Raw genomic sequence first — 19,771 nt, 5'->3', positions numbered from 1 at the left:
AGAGGTGAGCAAAATATGACTTGAGGGAGTTGAGTGGAGCTTTCAGTAGATTTTGTTGTTGTTATTTTTGTCCTAGGTTTGCAGCTGGCATTGTTTGAAAGGCCACACGGTAGGAGTGGAAACAAACAGAAGTAGGCCAGTTTTTACTGTATCTGAAACTCAGTCTCAAACCAGCTGTGTTTCTAGTTGGACTGGGGTGGTCTGCTCTTACTCTGGAAGAAAGAAAGTGAAGTCGCTCAGTCGTGTCCGACTCTTTTGCCACCCCATAGACTGTAGCCTACCAGGCTCCTCCCATGGGATTTTCCAGGCAAGAATACTGGAGTGGGTTGCCATTTTCTTCTCCAGAGGATCTTCCCCAGCCAGGGATCGAACCTGGGTCTCCCACATTGTAGGCAGACGCTTTACCGTCTGAGCCACCAGGGAAGTCTGGAAGAGCAGTTGGAAAAAAATTAAATCCTTTCTGGAAGAAGAAAACATCATCCAGAGCTTCTACATTTTTTCCTAAGTATTTTCATGTAGTCATTCACATACAATGTGTAGTATTCAGTAAAAGAAATTACCATGCATCTAATAGGACCGACAGAAGAAAACCAGCAGTAGAAACAGGTTATACAGATTATTCATAGGTTATGTAATTCCGGAGCTATAGACAAGATCTTTAAAATACTGTAACTAACCTAGTCATGAAAATAGACAGCATGGTGAAGAAGTTCACAGAAGAACTTGAATCTATAGAAGGGAATCAGTTAAGAATAAAGGACTGAAAATAGAGCAACTGAAATTAAAAACCCAATAGATCAGTTTAACTGTAGTTTAGATACAGCTAAAAAGAGGATCAGTCAATTGGAAGATAGTAGAAAATATTCAGCAACAGCAATGTATCTTTAAGAATGTAAAACAGAATTGGTAAAACATAATATTACTTACACATTTGTATTTGATACCCTCCCCCAAGCCTTTGAGCAGACAAAAATTATTCATTATAAAAACCTTATGTAGCTTATTTAGCACACTTAGCTACTTGGAGTAAAGCCCTGGAATGAAAAAGTAAGCAAAATACTTACCAATTCAAAATAGATATCCAGAGCTAGATGGTTAAACAGGTATTTTAACATATTTGTGTTAGAAGATTCTTACTTTTAGTTGGGCTAATGGTTTTAATATACTTGGTAATCTGGTAAACTGGTTTAGTTGCTAAGTCTTCTGGCCAACTCTTCAGACCCTATGGACTGTAGCCTGCCAGGCTCTGTCCATGGGATTCTCCAGGCAAGAATACTGGAGTGGGTTGCCATTTCCTTCTCCAACAATTAAGACTGTAAATTAGAAAAGAAGTTATGGGTAAATAATTGAGGACTTGATTTTGGCAACCAGTACCTTGTTTAATCATATCTAAGACTCCACTATAAACTGTACCCTTGGTATATGTACTGCTAAGAAAAGAGAAAGCTGTCAGTTGTAATTGACATCCCATTAGTTGTGATACATCATGATTTCAGAGATGTTAAAATGTGGGGGAGAAGGTAAATGGTAATCTTAGTTTTAAATCTCAGTTATGTCATTGTTTGCCTTCAGTCAAGGAACTTCTTTCGGCGTGTTTGCTTATTTGTGAAATTGGGATAGTATAGTCTACTCTTTAGAATTAGGACGACTAAATGAATTAAAAGATACAAATAGTCTTACGGAGTAGGCATTTTGAAACCTGTTAATTAGACTTTCATTTTTTTCTTTCTAAAATTTGGCATTGTTACGATAATAGGAAGAGACTCCTGACAACTGATGCGATGTGGTAGGGGAACAGAACCCCAATATATTGGCTAAATAAGAACTTAAAAAAGAAAATTTCTGCTGGCACTGTTTAATAAATTGTCAGACTTCATTCTTTATTCTCCCCCTGCTTCATTGCTTTCACCTGTCTTATCTCCTCAGTTGTATCTAAAGATATCACTGATTCCAATACGATGATTGATATTTATAATGATGGAACTGACACATCAAAATAATATATTTTCACTAAAGTGACTTCTAGAGAGTTCATTTTAGGAAAATTTCTAATCCTTCTAAGTTTAATTGTGATGGTTAAAATCTCAATGTTTAGTTTTGTAGAATTCTTGCTCTTCTGATGATGCTATATACACATGGCATTAATCAAAATGAATGGATCTTTTTAAGGAAGAGGCTAGATTTTGTGATGTTTCATGGACATGAGAATTCTTACTTTATACTTATTTTGAAGATTCCCAGTAAACCCAGAAAAACATTGCTCTTGAGCAGTAAGATATTCATAGCTTTACTCTTGTGTTCATTCTGTTCTCTTCTTTCAGGATTTTTCAAGTCACATTCAGTTGATAGGATGAAAAAATTTAAGAGAAGGCTATCCCTCACGCTTCGAGGAAGCCAGACTATTGATGAATCATTGTCTGAATTGGCTGAGCAAATGACTATTGAAGAAAACAGCAGCAAAGATAATGGTAAATATTTGGGTGAGTGGGGTGGGAAGAAGAGATGCTTCTCCCTTGAATTGCTTTATAAATCCAGTGTACCTTTCTTTCCTGGTTAGTTCCTAGTAGCTTCCTTTTGTTTGTTTATTTGCCTCCTTCCCTAGTTCAGTAACTTGCTTGCTTACTGGAATGTTCCATTCTTACTTAAACAGTGTATTCTACCTGGTCTCTAACACTGATGAATTCTATATCCTATTTATCTTTCCATTTTTCAGTGGTTCTTGAATAACAATACTTTGTACAGTAATGTCCTAGTTAAGTACCTACCTTTAAATTAACAGTTAAATATTTTTGTTATTCTTATAACTAAAGTTAATACAGCTTAGAAGTGCACAGTAAGTTTGTGAAATTCCAGGGAATTCCCTGGCTGTCCAGTGGTTGAGACTCAGCACTTCACTGCCAAGGTCTCAGGTTCTGCCAGGGAACTAGGATCCCACATGCTGCATGGTGCATCCGGAAAAAAAGTGTGTGAAATTTCTGTTTGATCACAGCTTTATAACATTATGTATGCATATTGACTGTTCACATAGACCACAAGGTTTATCACATGACTGAATCATACTATTTTCTTATTTTATATTGACCAAAGAATCTATCCATAGTGTTGAGAGTTCCTATAGTAAGACAGGCATATAATATTTCCACAAGTTTGGCAGTTCTTTTTGTAGTGTAGTTAGTACACAGATGTTAATTTAAAATAAAAAGGATTTGTTAAATTGAATGCATTATAATGCAAAATCCTGATGAAATTATAGAACAAGGCTACATATTCAAAACTGAGATAGCCCTAGGGATGTCATAATAATAACCAGGAAGGAGCTTACAGGAATGGCTGCCCGTGTGTCATAATGTGCAGATTCTCTGGAAAGGCTTCCTTGCCTCTGCCTGAAACTTTCCTGTTAAGAGATTTGTGGCAGTGGGTGGACTCATGAATTTCTGTACCCACTCTGGCTGAAATGTAAATATCCTTGTGAGAGAGGGAAAGGTATAATGAAAAGCGCTCTGGATGTTAAGTTAAAAGTTATGGATTGGAATTTGGAATATACATGTATACACTTAATAGTTGTATGACTCTGAGTAAGTAATTTATCATACCCAAGCGTCAGTTTATACTGTTTTCCTCAGAGTGTCATTATCTTACTCAAGGTTATCTGGCTCATAATACGGGAGGGGAAACATAGATGAGTTGGGTAGAAAATTTAATAATTTTGGTATAATTTACTTACATGTAGGAGGGAAATATTTTACGTTTGAGATTTGAATCAAATCTCAAAGCTGATATTATTATGTCTTCTACTCCTCTTGCCAGGAGAAAAATCCTTAAATCTCTCTGATCTCCTTGAATTCTTGATATTAATTAAGCCCTGTATGTTCATTCTTGGGCTTCATGAGTATTGCTAGCTATCTGCCAGTGATACTCAGAAGTAAAGTAGGCACAGAATACTCTTCATGGATGGTTTCTGGGACATATTCTTGATACGGATTTGACTACAAGACAAAAACATCTTCTTTAAAAAAACAGTGTGAGTCAAAGAAAGTGTACATACTTTTTAGAGAGCTAATTAATGTTTTTGATTCATGGCATAGTTTCTGGAATACTTTTGTATTAACTGTCTTAAAACACACTGAATTTATAGTGAATGGTGAAATATTTTAAAAAATTTTGAAGTAGAATATAGCTTATTAAAATTTACTTTTATTCTAATAGTAACATTAAAATTAATAAAGAGAAAAATAGAAGCTACTGAGTTTCCTCTTTAAATTTCTCAAATTACTTGAAGTAATACTTGAAGGTGTCATAATAGACATTGATTGCTCTTCAGTTGCAGAGATTGCTGGTAGCACAGGTTATCTCTGAATTATAATGTTTATTCCCTGTGTATAAAGAACACGGGACAGTTTTCACAAAGATTCAATACCTTTTTGGTGATCTATCAAAGCTTGATAGCTGGTTCCAACATATTCTTTCTTTATGGAATTTATCTTAGAGGGTAAAAGGCTCCTACGGTAAGTAACACATACAATCTGTCTGAATATGGCTTAACAAATGAGAAGAGATAGACTATACTTTTTTAATGATCTCTTCACATGCTATATAACCAGTTTGTGAAACAAGTGATCTTTGTCTAACCATATAGACGCAATGCTAACTTGAGGAGGAAGAATATAGTTTATAAATTTCCTAAGTAAACTACCTTTGAACCAGTTTTTGATCTCTTGTCTCTGATTCAGTCACTTGTACCAATAGAATACTCTCTTGCACTGTATATAGGCAAGTGACTCTATGCATACTCTAGAATAAAACAAATGAGAAAGCACACACAAATGGAGATAATACTCAAAATCTTAGAAAAACTACAATGCATATGATAAATTTAGCATAATGCCTTAAAGATTTCCACCACTTTTAAGATATAGAGGAATATTATCCTACTGAACCTGTCTAGTTAATTGCTGTCATAATCTTGAAATATTTGAGTAATTGACCTCATCTAGTCCCTTGACTTCAGCTACTATGTACATGCTGACTACACCTAAATTTGTCTCTCTATTCAGGATTTTTGTCTGGATCTTTAGATTCATTTCCAAATGCTTATTTGGCTTCTTCACATAGATGTTTAATAAGAATCTTAAACTTAAAATGACCAGACCAAAAATCTTGATTCCTTCCCCCCAAATCAGCCTCTTCTCCAGCTTTCCTCACTTAAGCTAAACCACTTATAGCTAAAAATCCAGGAATTATCCCTGATTCTTTCCGCTCTTTTAGCTTTCTGTTCTCCATTTCTCCCCTCCTTTGCCATTGTAGTTGCCTGTATATTTACTGCATGCATAGCTTTCAAAAATTTAATGGTAGTCATTTGTGTACTAGTAAGTGAAATATGTTTTTGCCCCCATTCATTATTAAGTCATTGTTCATTTTGCTCAGCTTAAGTTAGGATCCCCAGTCTCTGATCAGCTAGCTACTGTCAGGGAATGTACATCCAGTCATGGGCATGGACCGATGTTCGGCATTGCTGGTTATGCACTTCCCCTACCTCTCGTCTGGTGTTTTATCCAGCGTAGTTGACCTAGGCCTGTGCGGTCCTTGAGGATTGTTTTGCCCCATCCTCCATCTCTCTCCTCCCTTCACACAGCCATTATTAGTAGAGCCAGAGACCAAGTGGCCTTCTTGGCTCACTTTTCCCAAGCCCATGCCTTGGTCTTGTTTTCTGTGGATCTGAGCCTTCTGCTCTTTTTAAGTGTTAAATTTTTGTACTGTTTCTGCATGGTTATAGGTCTGTGATTTTTTTTTTTTTAAACTATTGAAAAATTCTAAATTTGGGCTAATTTCAGAACCTCTGTTTTTACAACGTACTTAAGTACTTCTGTTTTATTTACTAACTTGACATACTCTTTTGAATGTCTAGCAAACAGGTATATAGTTATTTCAGGCCAGGATTATGTCTTTTATATTCTACAGCATTCCTAATCAAAAGGCATATATGAGGCAGTCAGTAAATGTTAGAATTATGGAAACAATCTTGAGATGTATTAAACAGATCAGAAAAGTGTGGGCTTTGTCATTGCTAACCAATTTCAACTGTATTAAAAATAGAGGGGTGGGGCTCAAAGAGGAGTGGGAGGGGAAGTTCAGGAGAAAGGGGACATATATATATATACTTATGGCTGACTCATGTTGTTGTATGGCAGAAACCAATATAACATTATAAAGCAGCTATCCTCCAATTAAAAAGTACATTTTTAAAGGTGGATCTTTAAGTTACTGGATCAGTTGCAAATAGTCTTTTTCGTAGAAATTGTTTTAATTCTAGTACTTTATATGCATAGCCAAGGAAATGAGGTTAAATGTAATGAGCTCTGTCATAATCTTCTGTTTTCTCTTCTGCTTTCTCAATCCTTCCCACGTCATCCTGGATCTTGGGCTGTTAATGGAATGATTTGTGGATGCTGTGAACTGCAGAGCCTATCGTGAAGAATGGCAGGCCTCCAACCTCGCACAGTGTGCATTCCTTCCTCCACCAGTACACGGGGTCCTTTAAGAAGCCCCCATTGCGGAGACCACATAGCGTTATTGGAGGAAGCCTTGGTTCCTTCATGGCAATGCCCAGAAACGGAAGCAGATTAGGTAATTCATCAGTATTTTAAAATTTTTCTGACTGTGGCTTCTGTCCATAGCTAGGTTTCAGCTGTATGCAGGTCTGCCCACCTTTATTATCTAGTTTTTTCTTGTAAGGTAAAAATCAATAGGAGAAATAGGAGGAAGAGCAGAAAACGGAAGGTCCTGGAGAGGCAGTAGTGCTGACACCAGGAGGAGTAACATTTGAAGACCCGTTCTCCAGAAGGAAAACAGAGCCCTTAAGAGGTAGATGTAAGATTTCAAGATGAATAGCAGTTTGAGATGGTGCCTAATTTTGAGTCACACCTCAGTAACTTTGGATCATCACTTTTTGATCACCAAGTGCAATAGTTTTGATTAGTATACATGATTATGAGTATATGTGATTATTACCTGAGTTATTCTTGTCTCTGTGTCGCCTTAAATATCTAAGGAAACATATATCTGCAGGTTTCTGTTTATTTCTCTGGTCCTTTTTTTTTTTTGATGCTCTCATCATGTTTTGTTTTTTAAATAATTTTAAATATAATTATTTTATACTCTTATTACATAATTGTACTTACTGAAATTTCTGAAGGTTTTATTCTGCTTCTTTCTTTATCTACTTAATCTAGCCATGGTATCAACCCACAGATTATTTTCTTATGTGTTCTGTTAATTTTGGGAGGATGAGCTTGTCTACAGGGGTTTTTGTCTGTGTCTCAGACTGGTTCATGAGAGATGATTGTTAAATTTTCAGAAATTTTGCAAGCTGATTGTTAATCATATCCATTATTAAAATTTAAATTATATGAATTTACAGTTAAGGAAATAAAATTAAAAACAAAGGTAATAAATAACCAAAAGTCATTATTTCCTAATTATTTTACTACAGTTAACTGTTGCCTATGCTTTGGGGATATTTCTCCTGTATCTGTATACTCAAAAATACTAATGTCATGGTGTCCATATTACTGAACTAGGTGTTCAGTGATACCATATTGGTAGCTTGAGGTTAGCCACAAAGAGAGTATTTACCCTCACAGAAATTGGAAACCACTTCAAATCAGGGTGAATTTATTGTTCTCTTGATTGTCTAGACTAGGGGTTGGCCAACGTTTTCTGTAAACAGTCAAGCAGTAAAAATTTTTTCAAATTTTGTGGGCCTTATATAGTCCGTTGCATAATCTTTTTAAAATAATCTGTTAAGCATGCCAAAACCATTTTTAGCTCAGGGCCATACAAAAACAGGTCACATGTGCTGATCCTTGGTCTAAACTTAAACTGATGTTAAAAATGTTAGTAATGCAGATTAAGTTTGAAAGTGGGTTATGTCTGTCTGTAGCTGTTAACATTGTGAATTACACAAAAACTGAGGCATTTGAGAAGTAATTTCTTAAGTAAGTTCTTGTATTAAGAATTATTGCCTGATTCAGAAAAGAAGTTGCTCATACTGGTGACAAATGAATGAAGTCTTTTGACATAAGACTTCATTGCTTCACTCTTTTCTTATTGATGGAAGTGAAAATACCAACTGGTATTCATGTCAGAACTAGCTTGTTAGTGACATGAGGTGTTTCTTGGTTGAGTCAGATGCTCGCAAGTATTTATTTACTCATAGTCTGAAATTGATAAACTCCTTTTTAGTCCTTATGTGGGAGAGCAGATTTCTGTTTTTAAGTCCACCTTTTACTAAAGATGGTAGCTCTTTTGAGAGTTGCCTGCCTTTCTACAGAAAGCTCTCATTTGCAAGTGGGACACCCGAGGCTTCATCTTTTATTTCAGTGTAGTGGCTAAATCCTAGCACACTCTTGCCAAGATCAGAAACCCCTCCCAAGAAAGTGACAGTCAATTTTTGCATAACAACTTTGGACCTTCAATTCTCTCTTTGTCTCTGCTTCCTGGGTATTAAGCATGCTTGTCAGGCAAACTCAGCTATATATTTTAAACTATATTCAACATTTTCTTGAGTAAGATTTGTAGATTTTCCTGGAAATAGAAGACACAATTAAATTACCTTTAACATTTTTAAAGAGTGGTATAAAAGCATGCTTGGTCTCAGATGTTTTAAATACCATCAGATTAGGAATCAATCACCCAGTATATTGACTTCTACTGCCAAATTAATTTTTTGTTCAGTATAAAATTTCTCCAGAAATGTGTAATTAAACTATATTCTTAAATTACATATTGGTCTATTAAAAACCATTATTTTTGCAGCTGCTTATCAGTATGAATAAGAATTTTCTCAATAATGTGTTACCAAGACAAAATACAGAAATGTATGAAATGTAAGACTGATTTGATGAGACCCTGGAGTTCAGTTTTTTGTTAAATAGTTCTCATATTTTTGTAAGTAAATAACTAGAAGTTCAAATTTGTAGTTGTGAAATACTATTTTTATTTATTTTACATGTTCATATTTCATATAACATTTCATTTGAAAGAAAAGGTCCAGTTGTCTGGTCCATCCTTTGATTTTTTTTCTTTTTCTTTTTTAGTTAATGTTTAATTCAGTGGAGTATTTGTTGAGCTACTTACTAAACAAACTTAGTTTGGTTCTAGGAATAGAAAAGTGAATAAGTCAGATTATGCCCCCAAGGGATCTCATAGCTTGATATAAAATCACATGAACCAAAAACTGCTCTTCGATATAGTTGGTGTGTTAGGTGTGGGCACAGTGTTCATTTGTGTCTGAAAGTAGAAAAGACCTGATGACATATGAGCATACTGTCGAAGAATGGATTCACCACATTGATAAAATGAAGAAGTAATCTCTTACAGATAAGAAAAAAGAAAAAACTTGCTAAAGCACTTCAGTGTGGAAGAACATTATACTTTTGGGGGAGTAAATAATTCTGTGGAGAGGACCCATGGAAAGAGATGTGTTTGAGATCTAGCATTTGTTTCTGGTGGGCTACTCTTGCTAGATCAGTTAGAAGGTGATTGACAAATGTAAATATAAGAGCAGGTATAAAAGTGTACAAGTTTATTTTTAATATTCCCAACGGGAGTTAATTTCCCTACCCTCTACTCCCATTTAACTTTTATTCCTATTTTAAAAAATCATGATTTACCTTGCATTGTAAGTGAAATGTTTTTGCCCCCAGTAGATTTTGTGGTACTGTCTTTGTAGTTATACAAAATCAGTACTTAGTAAATACTTTTTTGAGTTATTTTTTAACACTTGGGGATGGGGAGCTACATTAGCAACTGTAAAAGTTTTTTAAAAGACTGTGCAACAAACCAGTTCATCTTGATATGACCCAATGGCACATTATTAAATGGAAAGAATACTAAACTAAATAAAAGATCAGGTTTCTATTTTGGCTCTGCCTCTAAGCTCTGTGACCTTTGAAAGTCATTTAACCTTTCAAGCTTTCAGTTTCTAGATCTGGAAAATAAAAGAACTGACTAAATAATCCTCAAATGTTATTTTTGGTCTTTAACTTTATTATTCAACTCTTAGTAATAACTTGAATGTTAGTTTTTTAAAATAACTTTTTATAATCTTAGAGCATAAGAGGATTTATTACTACTGTTTTAGGACATTTGTCCTAAATGTGCAGCTTTTATTAACTGCACATCTGTGGTACCCAGAATGTAAAAGACCTTTTATGCTATGATTTTTGGCTGTTGGCTGTCTACATCTTATATGTAGAGATAATAGATTCTGTGATACTGTATAATTTAATACATCTCTTCTAAGATAAATAACATTTCATTTTCTGATACAGATATTGTTCATGAAAATTTAAAAATGGGATCAGATGGTGAGAGTGACCAAGCTTCTGGGACATCATCTGATGAAGTCCAGTCACCTACGGGTGTTTGTCTTAGAAATCGTATACATAGGCGGATCTCAATAGAGGTACCATTTTTTAAAAAAACATAAATATGCCTGTGTTTGTGTGTATAAATGCATAAGAATAAGTGCCTATTTGAAAATTTTCATGACAGCAGTGACACCTGTAAGAAAGTTGTTTCTTTGCTTTAATAAAAACTAGTCTGTGAATATTTTTTCCTAATTATCTACTATACCAAGGCATATATACAGTAATTATACTTAAACATTCTGCAAAATACTATATAGAGTCTTTGTAAAGGAAATGTGAATTTTCGAAAGTTTCAGAAATCCAAGATGATACATTAGGGAAAGTCTTCCTTTTAGAAAATATTTTAATTAATATTTTTGAGATTCATCTAGGTACTTCAGATTTTATAAATATTTTCACATTTCAAAAAATATACAAGAAATAAGCACCAGCTTTTTTTCCTTGTTTTATATTATGAATATGGATATCAATTCCTTTTTTGGTTTATTATACCTACTAATGTCTGTAGCTCATGTAAGTTATTTCTCAATGTAAAAGAATGAAAAGCTTCTTCCTTCTCTTTGTCAGTGTTGTGTATAACCTCGAGGACAGAAGTTGATTATGAATATTATTATTTCCATATGTATACTATAGATTAAAAATAATTTTCTCCAGAAAATTGAGCATGTTTTGAAATAAGAATGTTGTTTTTTTTTTTTCAGTGCTGTTGAGGTATTGATGATTAGGGTATTTGTCTTCTTGGTTGATTGCATTTTTGCTGATCAAAGATTGCTTCTGAATCAGTTATGCAAAACAGTATCAGTTTTTAAATGGTAAAATACCATTTTCAACTCTTGAAATCAGCTTGATACCTGTTCATTGTTATCAGTCGCTAGGTCATATCTGACCCTGCGACTCCGTGGACTGCTGCACGCCAAGCTTCCCTGTCCTTCACTGTCTCCCGGAGCTAACTCAAACTCATGATAACTGTTCATATCACTGTATAAATTACATCACACTAGTAATAAAAATATTTCTCTTCATATGTATGATTTTATTTATTATAGATTTAAAAGTTTTATTTAATACTAGGATCTATTTCTGGACATTCTTATTCATCCATTGAGCTGTATTCTCCCCCAAAAGTGACACACCCTTGATTATTGTATACTTTAGTATTTGGAAAGACCCCCAAACCACACATATATTTTTATTTATTTTAAAATGTTTTTGGATATTGCTTTCTATTTATTCTTCTAGATAAATTTTAAATGTTTTGTTCCAAGAATAATCTTACTGTGATTTGTTTAGAGTCATGTAAAATATAAAACTAACTTGGGAGAATTATTATTTTCTCATCAGTTGAGAACATGATATATTTTGATAGTTATGGCATATATTTCTCAATAAATCTATATACAATTTCTTTACATCTCAATTTTATCTCCTGATTTGTTTATTATAAATAGCAGGGATTTATTTTTATAGGATTTATGTTTCTTGGTGTGATAATGTAGGCAGGACCTCTGTTTCTCTCAGTTCACATAATTAAATGAAATAGAAATACCTTTTACTTGTTTCCACTGACATAGCAATAATAAAATATTTCAATTATCTCACTGTGTTGCATGCAAAATCATGCAATATCCACATAATTAGTTAGTTAAACCAACTCCATTTTATGGTAGACTTTGCCTACTCCTACCATATGGTATGCTGTTCATGGGGTTCTCCTGGCAAGAATACTGGAGTGGTTTGCCATTTCCTCCAGTGGACCTTGTTTTGCCGCAACTCTTTACATATAACCTGTCTGTCTTGGGTAGCCCTGCACGGCATGGCTCATAGCTTCATTGAGTTATGCAAGCCCCTTTGCCAGGACGTGTGGGTCAGGAAGCAGCAGTTAAAACCGGACACGGGAACAACTGATGGGTTCAGAACTGGGAAAGGAGCACAACAAGGCTGTGTGTTGCCACCCTGCTTATTTAACTTATCTGCAGAGCACATCATGGGAAATGCTAGACTGAACAAAGCACAAGCTCAAATCAAGATTGCCGGGAGAAATGCCAGCGGCCTCAGATATGCAGATGGCAACACCCTAATGGCAGGAAAACGAGGGTGAGAGAGGAGAGTGAAAAAGCTGGCTTGAAACTCAGCCTTCAAAAAACCAAGACCATGACATCCAGTCCCATCAGTTCATGCAAATAGAAGGGGGAAAAGTGGAAACAGTGACAGATTCTATTTTCTTGGGCTCCAAAATCACCACAGATGGTAACTGAAGCCATGAAATTAAAAGACGCTTGCTTCTTGGAAGAAAAGCTATGACAAACCTAGACAGCATATTAAAACGCAGAGACATCACTTTGCCAGCAAAGGTCTGTATAGTCAAAGCTGTGGTTTTCCAGTAGTTATGTTTGAATGTGAGAGTTGTACCATAAAGAAGGCTGAGTGCTGAAGAATGATGCTTTCAAATTGTGCTGGAGAGGACTATTGAGAGGCCCTTGGACTGCAAGGAGATTAAACCAGTCAATCCTAAAGGAAATCAACCCTGAATATTCATTGGAAGGGCTAATGCTGAAACTGTAGTACTTTGGCCACCTGATGTGAAGAGCTCACTCATTGGAAGAGACCCTGATGCTGGGAAAGATTGAAGGCAAGAGGAGAAGCGGGCGGCAGAAGATGAGATAGATAGCATCGTCAACTCAATAGGCATGAATTTGAGCAACCCATGGGAGGTAGTGGACAGAGGAGCATGGCGTGCTGCAGCCAACGGGGTTGCAAAGAGTCACACACGACTTAGTGACTTAAAAGCAACTATATGGTATAATAATGTAAAAATTTATTCCATGCTGATTTAATCAATGAAGGGATTCAACTCAGTTGTAGAATATCATTTCTGTAAAATAAACTGTACTGTATACTTTTGCTTACAGTAAATACATTTGCTTTTGGTATATTACATACAGCTTCCCTAGTGGCTCAGACCATAAAGAATCTGCTTGTAATTAATGTAGATAGCTTTGTAATTGCAACAAACCTTTATAATTACTGATTGCTGAGAAATAATATATTAGAGCTCATGAATTAAAAAGTCAAATGCCCTTGTCATCTCTTGTTTGTGGTTACTTATATAGATTTTCTTTTTCTTGGTTTTTAAAAGGATTTAAATAAGCGGTTATCACTGCCTGCAGATATCAGAATACCTGATGGGTATCTTGAAAAGCTGCAGATCAACAGTCCACCATTTGATCAACCAATGAGCCGAAGGTCTCGGAGAGCTTCCTTAGTAAGTTTTTAAGTCTCCTATACCTATTATATTAGATCTGGTTGTTTGATTTTCTGGGCATAAACATTTTAAATTAATTTTTATATTGCTAATAGTTATAGTTTATTACATTGTTTTCTGGATTTTGTCATTTTCCCTTCTTAACGTTTTAAAGATGTTATATTGAATAGAATTTAGGTTTATTTTATTTTTTGGTAAATTTTATTGATACGTACTAGATGTACAAAATATGTACCATGTACTATTATCATGTACTAGATACACAGAAAAGTACATAAACATAATTGTAGCGCTCCATGAATCTTTGTGAAGTTAGCATACTTGTGTAACTTGTACTCAGATAAATATAAGAAAATCCCCCAAATTCCAGAAAACTTGTCCTGCCACTTCATTGTTCACTTCCACCCTCCCTTCCTCAGCTTTGGCATTATCTCTGCCTTCTAATGCCAAAGATTAGTTTTACCTATATGTTTTTCACTGTTTTGATTATGTTTATAGTGTTTTAATATAAAGAAAGACTTCTTTATCTTGACTTACTTACATTCTTATTTGAAAAATGCATTTGATATTCTTTTTCTGATTATTCTTAAACTTTTGAACTTTATGTAATTATGAATATACAAATGATTAAAATACATTTTATACAAATATATTAAAATATGTTGTACAAATATATATGTATAAAATATATATACATACAAGTTTATATATATAGTATACAAAAATACCCTATTACATATAGAAGTACACCAATATGTATTCCTCTGCAGTCGACTTCTTTTGCTTAGTGTTAGTTTCCTTTGGGTTATTGCATGTAGTTAGGTTATTCATTTGTTCTTTCTGTTGCATGGTGTTCCATTGGTGAGTATACTGTATTTTATTCAGTCTTCTGTTGATGAATGTTTACATTTATGTTATTTTTAATTTTGGCTGTTATCAAACACTGCTTCTATCACCATTCCTGGTTATGTGTTTTGGTTAACATATGTACGCATTTCTGTTGGGTGCATACCTAGGAGTGGAGTTGTTGGGTAGATTGTGTGCACATGTTCAGCTTTTCTAGGTATTGTCAAAGTTGGTTCCAAAGTGATTATACCATTTTACACCCCATTCTAGTTGCTCTCCATGATTTTTTTTTTATATTGTTTCTTCTTTTTCAAAGAAACTTAAATTTTTCTGATGAGTGTATAGTGTTATCTCATTGTGGTTCCCCTGAAGTAGAAAATGGCAACCCACTCCAGTATTCTTGCCTGGAACATTCCGTGGACAGAGGAGCTTGGTGGGCTGCAGCCCATGGGGTTGCAGAGTCAGACACGACCGAGCATTCATGCATTGTGGTTTTATTTTTCATTTTCTTGTTGGCTTAAGTTGAACACCTTTCTAATGTTTATTGGCCATTTAAATATCCTCTTCTTTGAATTAATTGTTGAATCCTATTATTTCTTTTCTGTTGGACTGTCTACCTTTTTCTGATTGATTTGTGAGGAATTCTTTATACATTCTGTATAAAAGGCTCTTGACAGTTTTGTATCTTGGCCTCCCATCATGTAGCAGGTGACCCAGCACTGCTTTTTGAAAGAATAGCTTTCCTTGTTGCGGTGTCATCTTGACATAAATGCAGGTGATTGTGTGTGAGGATCTCTTGGATGACTTTAGTTCTATGGTAGAAGTGTATATAAAGTGCTGTGGGACAGTTAAAGAAACAGCAAGTAAAATGTATTTGCACATCACAGGCTTACAGAGGTGATAGTGCTTAAGTCGGCTCTAAAAAGATGGGTAGGAATTTTGTCAAGTTGACAGTTATTAGAAGAGTGTTCTAAGCAAAGGAAACTTCATGTAGTAAAACCCAGAGAATGTGAGTATATTGGGAAAATTATAATTGATATGAAGGGTGGATATGGAATAATTTTAAAGCATAAGCCTCGAAAGGGTAGGATAGATCTAGACCAGTGGTCCCCAGCCTTTTTGGCACCAAGGACCAATTTAGTGGAAGACCGTTTTCCGTGGACGGGACTGGGGGGATGGTTCATGCAGTAGAGTGAGCCATGGGGAGCGGTAGATGGAGCTTTGCTTGCTGCCGCTCACCTCCTGCTGTGGGGCTGGATTCCTCACTGTTTGGGGACCTCTGCTGTAGACTGTACAAAGCTTCAGCTGTTAGGCCATTGAGTTTGGACTTCATCCCATGTAAAAAGAAGGACCTCAGAGACATTTATTTAAACGAGGGCTACCATAATCACATTTTTGTTTCATAACTGTTGCTTCAGGAAAAGTGTTAACAAGTAGAACAAGAGAAAGACTAGAGGCAGGGAGATGAATTAGGAATTTATTCATAGTTAAGGATGATGTGGCAGTCATGTGCAAATGGAAAGTAGAGCCCAGATGCTAGGGACTGTGTAAAGATAAAATACTCAGGACTCAGGACCCACTTAGTACTAAGGAGGAGGAGAAGGGGGCCGACAGAGGATGAGATGGTTGGATAGCATCCCCAACTTGGTGGACATGAGTCTGAGTAAGCTCCAGGAGTTGGTGATGGACAGGAAAGCCTCGCATGTTGCAGTCCATGGGGTCGCAAAGAGTCAGACACGACTGAGCGACTGAACTGAGTGAGTACCCACTTAAACTTCGGGTCTGAAGAAGGAGCCATTGATGGGTATTGGGTCACTAACAGTTGTTATATCTTCTTCTTATATATTGTATCGTGGAATATTTTTATCCACCAACAACTTCTCTTTTGGTTGCATTTTCTAAAGAATAAAATTACCTAATGCTGTATAATATGAGCACATTACTACTCGACATTCACCAGTATACAATAAGGTTAAAGCTTGATTTTGGTATAGGTTTATGATCATCATAGTTTTACATCACTGCTTAAGACATTTTCATTAACATAACTTTGTCATTTAATTACCAGGTTGAAAGTGTTCTTTAGTTACCAAGTTTTATTAAAGATTGGTACTTAGCATAAATTCTAGAATTAGTAAATATTCAGATTGGGACTAAAGGTATGGTTTAATCACCAAAGCTATCATCTAAGACTTATCTTTCTCAGTGTACATGAAATTAAGGAAAACAGTGCCCTCTAATGAATGTTGAGTGACTGGAGTTTTTATTGTGTTGAATGTTCCTATCTTAATTCCCTTGTTTTTTTAATCTGAAATGGCATTAATCATTGCAGCTCTGTTTTGGTTTTCATTGGTTCATTCTTTTCATTGTTTATCTTTTTGTTGTTGTTACTAAAGCCATGGTTTCTTTTGAAGTATATTAGAAAATTATTCTTAATACCTTAGGTTTATATGCGAAGGGGAAGGTTTAGGGAATCCATGGAAAGGAAATGGGAAAATGAAAATACTCTTCACATTTGTTAGAGCTTATGTTTCCGTGGATGATATACTCTTTATCCTAAAAACATTTTTGTTTCAAGACAAAATATAATATTTTGTCTTTCTAAAAGGATAAACTTTTTTTTTCTTTTTTTAACTTTAAACTTTTTATTTTGTGTTGGGGTATAGCCAGTTAACAATGTTGTGGTAGTTTCAGGCAAAGAGCAGAAGGACTCAGCCATACATATACATGTGTCCCTTCTCTCCCAAACCCCCCTCCCATCCATGCCGGCACAACCTTGAGAGTTCCATGTGCTTTCCAATAGGTCTTTGTTGGTTATCCATTTTAAATATAGCAGTATGTACATGTTTATTTTTGTATTTTCAGATTGCAATGTATAATAAGTAGAGTAGTAAAAATAACATAAATCACTTGAGTAGGAGGTAAGAAACAAGTCTGAGTTCACTTCTGGTGAATACACAGTAGGGCTGACTGGTTTTTCTATAAGTTTGCGAGCATCAATGCGATTGGATCCTCAGTACATTTGGCTGCCCTGTTGCGTTGCATTTCTTTGGTTAGTTCTTCTCTCTTCCCACTACGTGACCAAGAGGAGAGAAGCCACTAACTAGAGACCCTCTCATTTTCTGAATTACAGATGTGCAAATCTACCTACAGCAAACTAATTCTACTCTAATAAGTTATTTTAGAGTAGTTACAGATCTACAGAATTTAAAAGATCATATAGAGAGTTCCCACATACCACATACCTAGTTATGCCTATTATTAACATTTTACATTACTTTAGTACATTTGTCACAACTAAGGAAACCAGTGTTGGTACATTACTATTAACTAAACTCCATACTTTCTTCAAATTTCCCTAGTTTTTCACTAATAGCTTTTTATCCCCAGGATCCCATCCAGGACATCACATTACATTTAGTCATTCTATCTTATTTTAAAGATACTGGTTATTGGATTGGTAAAGTGTTATTTAATAATCATTTATAGGTGATAAGAAACGGAATATTCTAACTCTTAAAATGCATAAACCACTGACTAGTGGGAAAGCCCGTAGGCAGGTAGTGGTTTATCAAAGCGTTGTTACATTTACAGTGATGGCATGCCCCATGGAGATTTCCTGAGTGTTAAGCTCAACTTTAGTAAACTAAGTCTATATAGGAAAGTTTGTCTCATTTTATTGAAGTTTAGGTTATATGAATTCTAAGAATATGCCTCTTCCTAAACATTAAGTTTTGGGTTCCTTATTTATGGCTTTACCAGCATAGATCATACATAGCCATTGTTTCTAAGGACAGGTGAGAAAATAGGGTATCAAGTCCTGATGTCTATCAGAAGTGATTTTATGGTGTGGAAATGAGGTTCACAGTTTACCCACAATTTAATTTACCTATGGCATATTATGGACAGGGGTAAGGTAATATTTTGTAAAACAGATGATCAAGTAGAATAGAGACTCTCAGTCTATCCACCTCAGTAGACTGACATTTCTATCAGTAACAGTAACTTGGTAAATCTTACAAGGGGGGAAATGGATAATTGAAAAATCTGTCTTTGCCTCCGGTGTTTTTTATATGCACATTCACTCTTAGAATGACATCTAATAGAGCTTTTGCACATGTTTCAGTTGTTTTGAAGCTCATTTAGAATTGCATTGCCAATATGTAATACCTCTTTATAACTTTGGTAGAATGATTATACTGTTAGACCAAAGTAACAAAGAAATACCCTATAATAATCGATGCTACTTGCAAGTTACTCTAAATTACAGGAAGGCTATTATAAATTATAATTGTTTATATTTTATTTGACGTTCATGTGCTTATTGTATAAGAGCTAGTTTTTAATTTTTGTTGGAGGGTAATTGCTTTACAGTATTGTGTTGGTTTCCGCCGTACGTCAGCATGAATCAGCCGCAGGCATCCCTGTGTCCCCTCCCTGCTCCTGAGCCCTCCTCCCGCCCCCTCCGCACGCCACCCTCCAGCTGTCCCAGAGCACTGGGCCGAGCTCCTTGTGTCGCCCAGCAGATTCCCACTTGCTGTCTGTTTTACATGTGGTAGTGTATTTGTTTCCAGGCTAGTCTCTCAATTCATCCCACCCTCTCCTTCCCCCTCTGTGTCCACAGGTCTGTTCTCTTTATGTCCTGTGTCTCCATTGCTACCCTGCAAATAGGTTCATCAGTACCATCTTTCTAGATTCCAGATGCATGCGTTAATTAATATGTAGTATTTGTCTTTCTCTTTCTGACTTAACAGTGAAATATTACTCAGCTATAAGAGCTATTTGAACAGGAGTTTTAGTTTTCTAGAAAGTTAAGTATTAGAGTGGTGAAGTATCAGAAAAAAATTATCTTCTTTTGAAGCAGAATTAAGGAGATTTTTATGTTGTATTAGAATGCAAAGTGTATTGTTCCAGCCATACAGCTATTATTTGTTTTTATGAGACTTTAAAAATATTCTAAAATAATCTAGGATGAAAGTCAGTCTAGATTGTGAACTCATGAGAGGAGGAATCATATCTGTCTTCTTCACTGTATCCCCAGTACCTAGCATTATGCTTGGTAAATGTTGAATAAATGAGCTTTGTCTTCTGTCCTCCGAACAATTTCCGTAGGAGAGTGTGTCAACAAGCTAGTCATTATGTCTATTGTTAATCTTGTCATGTTCAGCAGATAAAAATGCAAGCAAAATTTTCTAGAAATTCCATATAAAGATTCAGTTAAGTAATAAATTGG

General features: G+C 35.3%; 1 protein-coding gene and 1 non-coding gene across 5 annotated transcripts in view; one reads left to right on the top strand and one right to left on the bottom strand.

The window, feature by feature from the left end:
• The window catches only part of CDK17 (cyclin dependent kinase 17), a 103,419-nt gene that overhangs the window by 59,237 nt on the left and 24,411 nt on the right, over positions 1-19,771 (top strand). For all 4 annotated transcript variants that reach the window (XM_065937167.1, XM_065937177.1, XM_065937173.1 and 1 more), the window contains exons 2-5: positions 2,322-2,468; positions 6,460-6,624; positions 10,332-10,465; positions 13,567-13,692. In XM_065937167.1, the coding sequence (XP_065793239.1) occupies positions 2,351-2,468; positions 6,460-6,624; positions 10,332-10,465; positions 13,567-13,692 (543 nt within the window). In that variant the 5' untranslated portion in view covers positions 2,322-2,350. The remainder of the gene's footprint in view (positions 1-2,321; positions 2,469-6,459; positions 6,625-10,331; positions 10,466-13,566; positions 13,693-19,771) is intronic.
• On the bottom strand, positions 352-423 carry TRNAC-ACA (transfer RNA cysteine (anticodon ACA)). The gene has a single exon. It is a non-coding gene; the product is annotated as a tRNA-Cys (tRNA).

Source organism: Muntiacus reevesi, chromosome 1, assembly GCF_963930625.1.
Source record: "Muntiacus reevesi chromosome 1, mMunRee1.1, whole genome shotgun sequence".
NCBI lineage: Eukaryota > Metazoa > Chordata > Mammalia > Artiodactyla > Cervidae > Muntiacus > Muntiacus reevesi.
This window is presented reverse-complemented; position numbering and strand designations above follow the sequence as displayed.